The sequence below is a fragment of the Carcharhinus amblyrhynchos genome, chromosome 2 (genome assembly GCF_965287045.1).
Source record: "Carcharhinus amblyrhynchos chromosome 2, sCarAmb.v2.hapA, whole genome shotgun sequence".
In the NCBI taxonomy this organism is placed as follows: Eukaryota; Metazoa; Chordata; class Chondrichthyes; order Carcharhiniformes; family Carcharhinidae; genus Carcharhinus; species Carcharhinus amblyrhynchos.
This window is the reverse complement of record NC_137325.1, coordinates 78,281,524-78,296,246: the sequence shown is the minus strand read 5'-3', so window position 1 is coordinate 78,296,246 and position 14,723 is coordinate 78,281,524. Positions and strand designations below refer to the sequence as shown.

Here is a 14,723-nt window from a genome sequence, read left to right as displayed (position 1 = left end):
CGGGAGGTGAACAACAGAGGACTGAGGGTGTTGTACCCAAATGTGCGCAGTATATGGAACAAGATAAATGAGCTTGTTGCACACATTGAAGTTGGCTGGTATGATGTTGTGGGCATCACACACAAATGGCTGCAAGAGGATCAAGGCTAGGATCTAAATATCCAAGAATATGTGTCCTATCGAAAGGATAGGAGACGGGCAAAGGGGGCGGGGTTGCATTGTTAGAAAGGAATGAACTTAACTCGATAGCAAGAAGTGATATAGGATCAGAAGGCATAGAATCCGGGATAAAGTTGAGGAATCACAAAGATAAAAAGACCCTGATGGGAATTGTGTACAGGCCCCCTAGCAGTCATCTGGATGTGAGGCAGGAAATAAATCAGGAGATAAAAAAGGCATATTAAAAAAGCAATATTACAATAATCATGGGGGACTTCAATATGCAATTGGACTGGGAAAAATCAGGTAGGTAGTGGATCCCAAGGAAATGAATTTGTAGAATGTCTAAGAGATGTTTTTTTGTAACAGCTTGTTAAGAGCCTACTTGGGAGCAGACAATTCTGGATTTGGTTATTTGCAATGAGGCAGGCTTGATTAGGGAACTTAAGGTGAAGGAACCCTTAGACAGCAGTAACCACAATATAAAAAGAATTTACCCTGCAGTTTGAAGGGGAGAAGCTGGAATCAGGTGTAACAATTAAATAAAGGTAACTACAAAGATATGAGGAAGGAGCTGACCAGAATTGATTGGAAAGGAAGCCTAGCAGGGAAGACTGTGGAACAGAAATGGCAGGGTTTTTTGGGGGTTATTCAGGGGACAAAACAGAAAATTCATCCCAAGGAGGTGGTGACTAGTGGGTCGATGCCAGGACCCAACTTTTCACAATATACATTAACGATTTGGAAGAAGGAACTGACGGCACTGTTGCTAAGTTTGCAGATGATACAAAGATATGTAGAGGGACAGGTAGTATTGAGGAAGTGGAGGGGCTGCAGAAGGACTTGAACAGGTTAGGAGAGTGGGCAAACTGAAGGCAGATTGAATACAATGTGGAAAAGTGTGAGGTTATGCACTTTGGAAGGAGAAATGGAGGCATAGACTATTTTTAAAATGGGGAAATGCTTCGAAAATCAGCAACACAAAGGGACTTGGGAATCTTTGTTCAAAATTCTCTTAAGGTTAACATACAGGTTCAGCTGGCAGTTGGGAAGGCAAATGCCAGAGGGCTAGAATACAAGAGCATGGATGTACTTCCGAGGCTGTATAAGGCTCTGGTCAGACCCCATTTGGAATATTGTGAGCAGTTGTAGGCGCTGCATCTAAGGAAGGACGTGCTGGCCTTGGAAAAGATCCAGAGGAGGTTCGCAATAATGATCCCTGGAATGAGGAGACCGTCATATGAGGAATAGTTGAGGACTCTGGGTCTGTATTCATTGGAGTTTAGAAGGCTGAGGGGGATCTTATTGAAACTTATAAGATACTGCGAGGTCTGGATAGAGTGGATGTGGAGAGGATGTTTCCACTAGTAGGAAAAACTAGAACCAGGGGCACAACCTCAGGCTAAAGGGGCGATCTTTCAAAGCAGAGATGAGAAGGAATTTCTTCGGTTGGAGAGTGGTGAACCTGTGGAACTCTGTGCCACAGAAGGCTGTGGAGGCCAGGTCATTGAATGTCTTTAAGACAGAGATAGATAGGTTCTTGATTAATAAGGGTTATGGGGAAAAGGCAGGAGAATGGGATTAAGAAAAATATCAGACATGATTGAATGGCAGAACAGACAAAGGGCTGAATGGCCTCATTCTGCTCCTAAGTCTTATGGTCTCAATAAAAATATTTTTGGTGCTAAAACACATTTGTGCGATGGTCCCTCATTTTGTTTACAAAATAGATCTTACCTGACAGTGAAATATATATTCTGGTGTGATTTTCTTAAATTTCATATTCCAAACCAAAGCTACCCCATCTGGCTCATGTGGAGCATCTTCATTGTTATTATAGGAAGCAACCATCAATTCAGGATACTAAAACAAATAAAATATTATGGATCATCAACACAGCAATGGGTTAGATTCAACATATTCAAAACATCAAATGTTTCTGTAGGTTTATAAATAACTCTAGCAGAATGCAACTCAGCTCAAACTTAATTCACTGAAATAAGTTTTGCCCCTATTCAGTTTCCATATTAACGGAGTCTGTATGTATGTGCATTCTAGTAAAATTGCTACCCATTTAAAAAGGGACAAATGCTGAATTTTTTATTGTTCTGCCCGTAAACTGCAATGGAAAGAATCTCAAAATTGAATGAAAGCCAGTGTTTCCAGGAACAAAGCATACATCTGCTCAGTAGCAACCTCATAACATCCGTTCGAGAAATTATACTAAAAAGAAAACTCATCCAAGTTCCGCTGCACTTCTCTAGAACATACATTGTTAGAGTAGAGAAGATTGCATACTCAGATTCTGAACAGGCAGGTAAGGCAAGAGAACAGTCACTGCAGGCATCTTTTTGATCAGTCTTTCACTATTTGGTAATGATATTAAGAATGTAGTACATATTTGAGTTGCTGCAACAGGGCAGAGCTTTATATTCCACCTCCAATTAATGGTATGGCGGGGAGGGGGGCTGAAATAGACTTTGGGTGGTCTTTCAGCTTCTCCCCTGCCCTATCCACTATTTTATGGGAGAACACCCAGTCTTAACCAGCTGCTTCTTGCACAGCCTCAAAATTAAGTTTAGCGGTGTGTGGGAGTGGGGAAGCCCAGCAGGCTGCCTTCCAAGGGTCAGGGTTGGGGTGGCTGGGAGAACCTTTTCCCAATCAGGTGCCCATCCCCTACAACAAAAAGGTCTACACCCTACTTCATTTCCTCCCCCTGTCAGTCTCTCCACTATCCACACCCAACTCTCCCCAACAACCCTGCCCCCATCTCCACTTTCACATGAGCAGCCTGCCTCCCAGCCTCCTCTCCACCCTTACCTGATCCTAGACTCCCAGTCTTAGAGTATCAGGACTACTTGAAGTCTGGTCAGTTCTGGACACTGCTGCCACTGGCGTTTCTTGGATGATAGAGTTGTTGGCCAAGCAGATTGGCTGGCATGTTTCCCATCCAGGTGGTTTTCAACCAATTAAAATACGCATGAATGCTATATAGCTGCAGGGCTGTGATCACCCATACCGGCACTTTGGGTGGTGAAGTGGGAAACACTGCTTTCTGAAAAATCTTGAATAGATACTGTTCTGTGCAGCAATGACCAGGAGCTCAGAAGTATTATCTATTCAGTCACAAGGTTAAGGATGTATCCTTGCAGCTGGAATTTGGGAGTGGGAGGTAGCATCCCTTTTGTCATCGGACATGTCGGAACCACAGTTAGCATTACCATTGCTGTATCTCCCACTAGCAACATCTTGGGGTTACCATTGACCAGAAACTGAACTGGACTAGCCGTATATAGTGGCTACCAGGGCAGGTGAAAGTCTAGGGATCCTGTGGCAAGTAACTCACCTTATGACTTCTCAAAGCTTGCCCATCAACAAGGCACCAGTCTGGGTGTAATGGAATATTCTCCACCTGTCTGAATGAGTGCAGCTCCAACAACTTTCAAGAAGCTTAACAACATCCAGTCGCACAATTGGTACTCTTTCTACAAAACATTCAATCCCTCCACCACAGCTGAACAGAGGCAACTGTGTGTGCTATCTACAAGATTCACAGCAGGAACTCACCAATGTTCCTTAGGCAACACCCTCCACGCCTCCAACCATTTGTAGGACAAATGCAGCAGATACCTGGGAACACCTGGGTAGTCCTCCTGCAAGTCACTGACTATCCTGACTTGGATCGATCCTTTAGTGCTGCTTGTCAAAATCCTGGCATTCTCTCCATTACAATGGGTGTGACTGCATCTCAGGTTTTACAGCAGTTCAAGAAGGCAGCTTACCATCATTTGAGGTCACCTGGGCATCAGCAATAAATATTGGCCTAGCCAGTGATGCCTGCATCCCATAAATGATTTTTTAAAAAATCAAATGCCTTCAAGATAAGCAGTGGAATTAAGTAGGGCTGCATCTCAATATCAACTCTCTTTGGCGTATTTTCCTCCATGCTGGAGGTGTACCCTTTCGTCAACTCAAATGAGAGCATCTACCTGCATACCAGAGCTGAAATCAAGCTTTTCAGCTTGGCAAGTCTGCACACCAAGACCAAAGTGCATAATGTCCTCATCACAGAATTGTTACAGCGCAGAAGGGACAATCGAAGGGAAGGGACACAGAACAGACTCAGCTTGTTGTGTCTGCACAATTTTGCCAAGTAATCAATTCTGTGAGCTGCTGTTTGTTAATGACACCACCCTGGCATCCCAGGCTGAAGTTCCTTTCCAACAGCTTGTACGTCTGGGCTTGCACTGATGATCAGTGTCAGGAAGACAGACCCCAGGTATAGAGTCCACCTTTCATCACTATCGGCAACCTCACTCTGGAGTTCGTTGACAGCTTCACATAAATTGGATCAATAATTACCAACAACCTGTCCTTTGATACAAATGAACACCAGGACTGCCGAGGCAGCTGTCATGCTAAAGTTGTGTGTGTACCATCAGGAACATTTTGATTTTGGAAAATGGTTCACCATCAAGGATGAAGATCACTCTGGAAGAATTTATGCTTTAAAAGATACTGTTGCTGAAAGGGTTATGCCAAGTCTACGATTGCTGTTCCTGGAGGAGATATCCTTCTACAAGAAAAGGTAATTTTAAAGAAGCTGAAAACCTCTTGAACCTGGTGGTCTATGCGCAAAGTGAGTTACAAGGCTGTTTATGGCCACGAAAAAAAACCATGCCTGGAAAACCATGCTTAAAAAAGTTAGTTTTGGTTTCACTTTGAAAGGGAGGACCAAGTGTTTGAGAAAAGACAGGAGCCTTTTTGCAGCCGAGAGCCAGTCTACAGCCAGAAGTGAATCAAAGCTGCTCCCAGACTGCTGTATGAGCTGGGATTGAGCATTCCTCAAGTCTGCTTGAAAAGTAGTGCAAGAGAGTCATTAATCATTTTGCAGATCAGGGCTGAGACACCAAGCATATAATCTGAAAGCCATTTCAAGAACTCCACCATCTTTTGTTTTCTCTTAAACTGTTGATTTTTAAACTTAGGCAGAATTCCTCTTTTTTTGGTACATATGCAACTTAGGGCAACTTGAAAGAGTAATTAGTACACATCAATATTCCAGACTGTTGTTAATTGCCTTTGTATTTGCCAAGACTGGTTTTATCATAAATTTGTTGTTTGCTGAAAGAAGCCTGGTTAAAGTCTCTTTTGTTCCGGGTAACAGTAGCAAAGGTAAACAATTGGTCTTTTTGGTGAGGAAACCAAACTTTTAGACTAATGATGCGTGCAACCTTTGGCATAGTGGGGCTAGTCAAGTGATACACACCACCCTTTCCTGGTTGTAACAATACCAACAGCAAACTAATGGAATATATAAATCTTGACACATACCAGGCCTGTGTTCTCAGCACACTTCTTTACAGTAGCCAAGCATTGACAACCTAAACAAGCCAAGAAACGCAGCCAAACAGCTTCCACCTTGTTTAACACAACCAAATATTGGGCATCTCCTGGCAGGACAGAGTGCTGGATCTGGACATAGAGTGTGGGATACCCAACATGTTTTTTCTCTTGAATTAGTGGCAACTCCATTGGCTGGGTTTTGTGAGCTGAATGGACGATGGCCACATTCTCAAAGATACACTCGTTATGAGTACATGACCAAAAAAGTGTCCCACATCTGCAATGCCAGACGTCTGCAAGCGAGACTTCAAGTTGACTGGGATCAGAGTTGATGCATGGGAAGGTCTTGCTGCTGACAAGAGTCAGGAAGGGTGTGGAAAACACAGAAGGCAAGAGAAATGGATTAGGTGGTGGAAAAGAGCCGGCCAAAATGAAAAACATCAGGCAGCCTCAGGCCAACGCTATTCGTCTGTCTCATCTGCAGAAGGGACCATCACTCATGAATTGGCCTCTATAGCCACAACTGACATAAATATACATTATGCAAAATGTCAATAGGTTAACTTTTCATTTCAAATCTTTTTAAATTGAGAAAAGCAACAACATGCACCAGTTTTGAATATTTAGCTTTTCAGAAATAGCACTTAAAGCCATTAAATTAGGATAGAAGTTAACAAGACTTAAATATCAAGATTGGCTTAGTAAAATATGGTTTATTATTTCATCAACTAAACCCAACAACTATGCACCCTTTTAAACATGGAATCTACTGAATGCTGAATTTAACCATTTCTGGACTAGAAGCATTACCCAATACCTCAAATGGAAATGGAAATAGGGGTTACTGAAAGCATATATAATCAATTTCCAATGCAAAATTTCTGCATTATTTTCAAGTGGTAAATTGGTTAAAAACAAATTGCTCTCAAATGTGAAACCCATAGCCCCAACAATAGCTACCCCACCAAAAATTTTAGATTATTTTCTCAAAGATTAGACAAAAACCTGCTGTGCTTCACATCTGTGAAATTATGATGCATGCACATACTGTACATCATGTTGACATAATTGTTCTGGAATATATACAGCCAAGGACTGGATTTTCAGCAAAAGTAATGAAGGATGTGCAGTTTTGATTTGGTTTTTACGGGGATCTGGATCTTTAGTTCCAAAAGTGAAGATGTTATCTCGAGCCAACAACTCATCCAAAACTCAGTTGGATCTCCTATTTGCAATAGAAACTTCCAGGCACAGATTAGCCTTTGCAGTCGACAACGTACTAATTAGAAAGCTACCAAATATCCCAGCTGGTAAACATGGTCATCTTCACCTCAAAGGGCGAACAAGACATTTTAAGGAAAAAAAATGAAGGTCCTGGAGACAGTACTCAAGAGATATACTAGAATGGGTCCAAGGTTAAAGGTTATAATAATGCTATTATCATTAAGAGCAGAGGAGATTGATGGGGGTGTTAAAAAAAAACGAAGTGTTAAGCAGAGTGAATAGAGAAACTGTTTTTAATGACTGGCTTTTAATGGTTTTTAATGGCTGATCTTGGGTTCATGTCACACTATTTGTAACCCCCATGATTTGCCTGAGCTTGAAACATCTCACTTACTGTCCTGTCTGGAGACAATACACATCTCTTTAACCTATGCTTAATGTTATCTTCACTCACATTGTCTGCACCTTTAAGACTTGACTAGCTGTAAAGGCTCACATTCTAAATCAGTATTCTGTAAACCGAGTGTGTGCCTTTATATGCTCTGTTTTGTGATCAGAACTCCACACTCATCTGATGAAGGCGCAGCGCTCCGAAAACTAGTGGCGTTTGCTACCAAATAAATCTGTTGGACTTCAACCTGGTGTTGTGAAACTTCTGTGGCTGGTTCATAACCAGAGTGCATAAATTTAAGATGATTGGCATAAGAATCAGGGATAGCATCGGGCAAAGCCTATTCAAATGCACTAAGTGTACAAGGATTTGGAATGAAACAAAAACACTGTGCCAGAGCCCTGTTAAAAGTTGACAACATTGCACAGACATTAGAATTGTTCCAGGAATTTACCCGGGAGGTTATGAGGATTCCTTTAAATATTGTTGGAAGTGACCGTTATCCAAATTCTGCTGGTTATGTTTTGCAGCCAGCTTGGTAAATCACAATACAAGTGGAAACCAAAATGGAGGCTAGATCATGAAAGCCAGCATAGAACTTTTACTTAAATTTCTATTGATCAATTTCATGGAACAGAAGCAGATGAATGGGCTTCTGGCTACCAGTGTCTGTTTTCACACACTTTTTGAAAATGGGCACTACATGAGCCTGTTTCCAATTCACTGCTACTTCCAGAATCCTTTCAGTAGTTGTTAATGCCTTGTAGAAAGACCACTAACAGTGTTTCAGCTTGAGTAACAATAAATCTTTATGAGCAGATTTAGAATGTATCATCCCTTGCACAGATTACAACTTACACAAAATTCATATCTACCTGAAGTGACCAGTCCAAACAGGTTACAACTCTATGTTTTGACCAGTGCTCATCATAAAACTGGCGGTTGAAAGCAAGGTTTAACCCAGCTTGGAAGTCTCTGCATGAAAAATAAAACACAAAATAAAATATTAACCAACAATAGCCAAATTCATAGGTTCATAGATGATTACAACACAGAAGGGGCCATTTGGCCACCATGTTCACAGCATGTCTGACAAAAGTCACTCACATTCCAGCACTTGGCAAATAACCCTGAGTTTACAGTAGCACAAGTGAATATCTAAATACTTGTTACGAGAGTTTCCTATCCAATAGCCTCTTCAGGCACTGAGTTTCAATCTCTAGGTGAAAAAGTTTCTCCTCAATTCCCCTCAGTCTTCTAACTCTTGCCTTAAATCTATGCCTCCTGGTTATTGACTCCTCTACTAATGGAAAAAATGCCTTGCTATCCAACTTAATTATGCCCCTCATAATCTAATATACCTCTGTCAGGTCCGTTTTCAATCTTCACTGCTCCGAGCCTGTTCAATCTTTCTTTGTAGCTCAGGTCCTCCAGCCAGGAAAGCATCCTAGTAAATTTCCCCTGCACCCTCTCCATTGCAAATACATCCTTCCTGTAATGTAGTGAGCAGAACTGCATGCAGAATCCCATTGTGGTCAAATCAACATTTTATACGGTTCCAGCAATGATCTCCCTTCTCTTTCATTCTGTGCCTCAAAGTATCCCATATGCATTCCTAATCATCCTGTTGCACTGCACTCTCCCTCTGTCCTTCAGTACTTTCCGGAGTCCTACTATTCTTAGCGTAATCCTTTACCTTGTTAGCCCTCTCCGAGTGCATGACCTCACATTTTTCTAGGTTGAATTCCATTTGCCACTGTTCTGCCCATCTAACCAGTCCATTGGCATCCTCCTAGTCTGCGGCTATTCTCCTCACTCTTTACCCCCCCATCACTTTCCATGTCATCCACATACTGCTGACATTTAAAGTCCAAACCATTGATGTACACCACAAATAGCAAGGGCCCCAGCCAAAATATCTTGGTGTAAAGATGGTATGGAATTTCCCAGAGTATTGTTCCCCCCCGCCCCCTTGCAATCCTCAAGCAGTCCCTGTGGTTGTCTCTCACAATTAAACCTTGAGCATGAATGCCAACTATTTATTCTAAATTACAGCCAGATCTCATCCTAATCTCAGTCTGGGAATCTAACTGATAGCCCCTTCCTGTACCAAGGTACTGAGGTGAATGTAATGCTCCAAATATTTATAGAGATAAGACCATCTAGGCTAAACATTATACAAAGACATGCATTTGCTCTGGAACCATCAAGACCTAACTTAAATATTTCCATACTACATGTGTTGTACTTGGGAGGATGATTTTAATTATTGGAAATGGAATGAGATTTTGATGGGTTACAAACACTTCCACATATTCAGGTAACCAAAATGCAGTGCTTCAAGATTGCTCCAAGAGCAATTCACTTAATTACACAAAGGATCTTTGTACACAACTGCGTCTGCAAAACCACATCCAAATTGTACTGATGTTAAAATGATAGTCATAAATTACTAGCAACTTAATCTCTGATGTGCAAAGTGATAGAACTTAGCAACAACCTGTTCATCAGTCCTTAATGTTTGGGTTTTGCCAGTGTCACCCAGCTTCAAAACATACATGGAAAAAGAGCTGAATTCCAGAGGTTAGACAAGATTGACTGTGCTTGACAATAAGTAGCATTTGCTCATTCAATTCAAGTCCATGGGAATCAGGAGGAAAATTCTCTACTGGTTGTGGCATACCTAGCACATTGGAAGATTTGTGGTGGCTGTTGGGACAGCAATCATCTCAGCTGCAGGATATCACTACTGCAATTCCTCAAGATAACGTCCAAGGCCCAACCAGCTGCTTCAACCAGTTTCTTCCATCATAAGGTCAGAATTGGGATATTCGCTGATGATTGTGCAACCTTCAGCATCATTCACAACTCCTCAGATACTGAAGTAGTCCGTACTCACATGCAGCAAGACTTAGGGTGATAAGTGGCAAGTAACATTCATACTGTACAAGTGCCAAGCAATGACCATCTCTCCTTGACATTAAATGGCATTACCATTGCTTAAATCTTCCATCATTACCATCCTGGGGGTTACCATTGACCAGAGACTGAACTGGACTAACCATATAACACTGTGGCTACAAGAAAGCCAAGTCAGAGGCTGTGACGTCTGCAGTGAGTAATTTACTTCCTTATCCCCCAAAGTCTGTCTGCCATTTACAAGTCAAGAGCGTGCATGAATATTCCAAGCCTGATGAATGCAATTCCATCAATGTTCAAAAAACTCAACAGCATCCAAGACAAAGTTTGGCATTCATTCCAACACTACAAACATTCATTCTCTCCATGTCACCATTTACAAGATGTGTTGCAGCACTTCGTCAAGTTTGTTTTAACAGAACCTTCCAACCCATAACGTCTGCCGCCTAGAACAAGGGCAGCCAGCACATGGGGCCACAACTACTTGCAAGATTTCCCTCACTCCTCTCCAGACTCATTTACCATCCTGGCTTGGGATCATATCACTATTCCTTCACTGTTACTGGGTCAAAAACCTGGAACATTCTCTCCCCCCTGCCCCCCCCCCCCAGCTGCATTGTGGGTATACTTACAACACATTGGACTGCAGCAGTCCAAAGTCCAGCTCAGCACAATCTTATCAGGAATGGGCAATAAATTCCCAAGAGGGAATTAAAAATATGCATCTAAGATGACACTGCCTACTGACAATTATCCTCACTGGAGTAATGCAGGTTACACATCTTATGGTTTAATTACATGATAATTCCTCCAACAGATGTATTAGAATTTCAAAATGATAAACATACCCCTCTTTTTCATCCAACTCCTTGCCACCATAATCAAAGAAGAGGCTAGAATCTTCAGCAAGAGCACGTTCAATGATACGTATGTTGTGGTCGAAGAAAATCAAAAATTCCTCCGAATGGAGAATTTGCTGCTTCTCCTCTTCAGTGAGTTCTCTCGGTGAAGCTTTAAAAAAAAAAGGCCAAAAGTCTCAGAAATATTCAAAAGGATTAACAAAATTTTTTGATTATTACAATATAGCAGACATTAAAATGACCACAGAAGCAACAATAATTATTATCCTGCCAGTCTTTCAGTACTCATCTGGACAAGTCCCAAACTTCATGGTTTGGCTATGGTTTAGTTGCAATGATGCAGTGTTGGTGAAAATTGATCAGAGATCTGGAGTACTTTTTCAAAAAGTAATCAAGCAGATTATCAAACTGGAGGGCTGGTGTACAATTACCGCACATTTTTGTTAAGAAATATAAATCGCACATTATTATTTTCTGGTTTTTGTAGAAATTGCAATTATAATCTAACAATGCAGTCTTTCATCTGGATTTTTTCAGGTGGTCTCTGGACAATATTCTAAGATAGGCTGTAATGCTGAAACAGCTGGTATTATCTACAGATATCAGTAAGTGCACTGCTTTGTATTTACATGGATTACAGGAGTAGAAACTGCCAAGACCAAATGGTTGCACAAGTGAAACCTTTAATTTAGATTGTTAACATTTTCTAAAAATGTGCCAAAAAGTTTATACAGGTGTAAGAATCATTTCATTCAACTGGTGTCAAGGTGGTATGGAATTTCCCAGAGTAATGCTGCTGGGGCAATGGACATTTTCAAACTACAGAAGACTGTTGAAGAATCTTCAGGAAGTTGGATTTTTACCTTTAAGTTACAACCATTGCTTGGCAAGGAAGTGCTTGAAATTAATCTGTTCATTGTTCAAATTGTCCTCAATATCAGATTTCTACCGAGTAGAGATTTACTAGATCATTCATTTTAATTACTCACTGTGCTTGCTTTATTATTTGAAACTACATCACTTAGTACTTTTAAATTGATAAAAACAATTTGTTCAAGTAGAAGAAACATTTAACTACTAAACCAAGCACGGAAGTGTCAGTGATCATAACAATAATACGTTAAACTCAGTGGCCCAGAGTTTCCATTTCAGGTGCAATTATGGTTTATGATTCCATAATTCATCTGCATGATTAGAAGTGCAAGATCTTCCATAAAACAGCAAAGACAGGCAGCATTGTAAAATCTAATTGTTTTCCTTAAAAAATATAAGTGTGGTGTTATTCACTTTCGAAGAGAAAAGCAAAACTATCTTTAAAGGGCATGAAACTTCTATCTTGTTGTTCAGACTGTCTTGGGAGTTGCATGCAAGTACAGAAAGCAATTCAGAAATGAAATGTCATGTTGGCCTAAAATGGACGTAAGGAAGCTTTGCTACAATTGTACTGAACTTGAGTGAGACCACACCTGGAATACCCTGTGCAGTTTTGATTGTCATACCTCAGGAAGAATACATTTACCTTGCGAGTAAACACCAGCTAGGTTTCTAGAATAAGAATGTTGTTCTGAGAGAGACTGAATAAATTGGGCATATTCTCTCTGGAATATAGAAAAATGAATTATAATCGCATGGAAACATGAAAGACAAAGGATTTGACAAAGCAGACACAGATGGCTTTCCCTGGCTGAGGCATCTAGAATGCAGTCCATGATTTAGGAATGACAGCAGGAGAGATTTCTTTACTCAAAGGACTGTGAATCCTCAGAATTATCTAGCTCAGAGGGTTGTTCCACAATTGAGAATAGACTGGATGGGATAGATGGATGTTTGGTAACTCAGGGAATCAATAGATATGAGGAGGGGAGGTGATGGCCTAGTGGTATCATCACTAGACTATTAATCCAGAAATTCAGCTAATGTTCTGGGAACCTGGGTTCAAATTCTGCAGAGGGTGGAATTTGAAAACAAAAAAAAAAGCTGGAATTAAGAATCTATTGGTGGCCATGAAACCACTATCAATTGTCTGAAAAAGCCACCAGATTCACTAATGTCCTTTAAGGAAGGACGTCTGCCATCCTCACCTAGCCTGGCCTACATGAACTCCAGAGCCACAGCAATATGGTTGACATTCAAGCTGCCCTTGGGAAACTAGGGATGGGTAATAAATAATAGCCAGCCAGCGATGCCCATGTCCCATAAATGAATTTTTAAAAATGTAGAGTTGAGGCAGAAAATCAGCCATAACCATATTGAATGGCAGGGCACCTTTGGGGGCGGGGGGAGGAACAGCTGGTCCACTTCTGCTCTTATTTCTGTAGACGGGACTGTGATAGGCATTTGCAAGGTTATTGACGTCAAACTGTGTGACCACAACAGCTACTTACTGCATATTACCTTGTGCAATGGTTCTTGAAATCTCACATTTCAAGATTTTTTCTGCAGTTTTCTTGGCTTTCATTTTAGTAAATCAAGCATCTCTTGTCAGAAATGAGCTTAAACAGACTATACATTTTTCTAATTTCACAAGTCCATTAAATTTCCTTTTGCATCATTTAATATCTTCATCCAATGTTTCAATATACTTTGAGAATGCTTTAATTTCCCCAGATACCATGCAGTTAGTTGTACTGACAAATATTTTTCTTCACTTTCATTTCTTTTTAAAATTATTTAAAAAAGGTCAAATTTCAAAACCTTCGTGGGGCAAAGAAGTGAGTCTCTTTCTGAAGAGAAGATGTGGGAGTCAGAAAAATGTAGGTACCCTTTTGTAGTATTAGATGAGGAAGTGATGGGGAAGAGACAGAATTAGAGAAGGAAGGGAGAGAGAAAGGATAGAGATTTTGTTTTATGTTAATGAGACTAAAGTATAACTTCAGCAAGAAGGCAAAATGGGATGCAGCTAATTGAGCACACCTTACAAACCATGTGTAATGTTCCTCACACTGAAGTTAGTGAAAAAGAAAACTGGGGCAGCATTTATAAAGTGGTCAATTAGCTATCACCTGTTCTTTCCATGTAGCATTCAATTGCATCTGCAACATCACTTTGATCATCAGAAATAAAATGGTTAATTTTTTTAAGGTAGCTAATTATCCCCATTTGTCGACAGAAAAAGGACAAACATGGAAACCAATCAGATAGATTCTAATTTCGAACAGAGCCAAAAGTAAACAAAAAACAAAGCAGATAAGTGGTTTCAATTCTAAACATTGAAAAGGCAAATGATGGGATTTCATCTCCATGCTTGCCCTGGAATCGGGGCGGGTGCAGCTCAGAGAATAGAATTCTCCATTAGCCACAGGCAGGATTTTATGAGCCTTGCCAGAGCAAGATCGTAAAACACCAGCTAAAATCCCTGAAGGAACCGGGTAGGCGAGAAGACTGGAGGGAGGCTGGATTTCTGAGTGCCTGTGACATCTTAGTACCCATCCTTTTTGAAGAAATTTATGGTGGTTGCTTGAAAAATAGCAAAAGACAGATTTTCATGGAGTTTTCAAAGAGGTAGTAGTAAGGATAGTAATGACAGAGGAGGAGAAGATGGGGTAATGAAAGCAAGGAAGTGGCACAGTGTGAGAAGAAAGCATGAGTGGTTGATAAAGATGCTGAAGGAAGCCATCAAGACAATAACTTCCCTGCAAATCTCAACCCAAGTACATCCTGAAGGAATGGCAGTATGCCACGTCACTCACCACTGAAAAGGAAAGACAGAGAAAAGAAGAGGACAAAGTTAGAGAAGAACAGTTGAGCAAAGAAGTATGCCAACCAAGAGGTCATAAAGATTCAATAGCATACAAATATCAGTTATAGATAAGACAATGACCATA

At 40.7% G+C, this 14,723-nt stretch overlaps 1 protein-coding gene across 1 annotated transcript in view; it reads right to left on the bottom strand.

Annotated features, from left to right (window-relative positions):
* dync1i1a (dynein cytoplasmic 1 intermediate chain 1a) overlaps nucleotides 1–14,723 on the bottom strand; it is a 223,370-nt gene that overhangs the window by 108,054 nt on the left and 100,593 nt on the right. The window contains exons 8-10 of the mRNA XM_080216678.1: nucleotides 10,888–11,050; nucleotides 7,996–8,095; nucleotides 1,897–2,022 (exon numbers count right to left, since the gene is read on the bottom strand). Of these exons, the coding sequence (XP_080072804.1) occupies nucleotides 1,897–2,022; nucleotides 7,996–8,095; nucleotides 10,888–11,050 (389 nt within the window). The remainder of the gene's footprint in view (nucleotides 1–1,896; nucleotides 2,023–7,995; nucleotides 8,096–10,887; nucleotides 11,051–14,723) is intronic.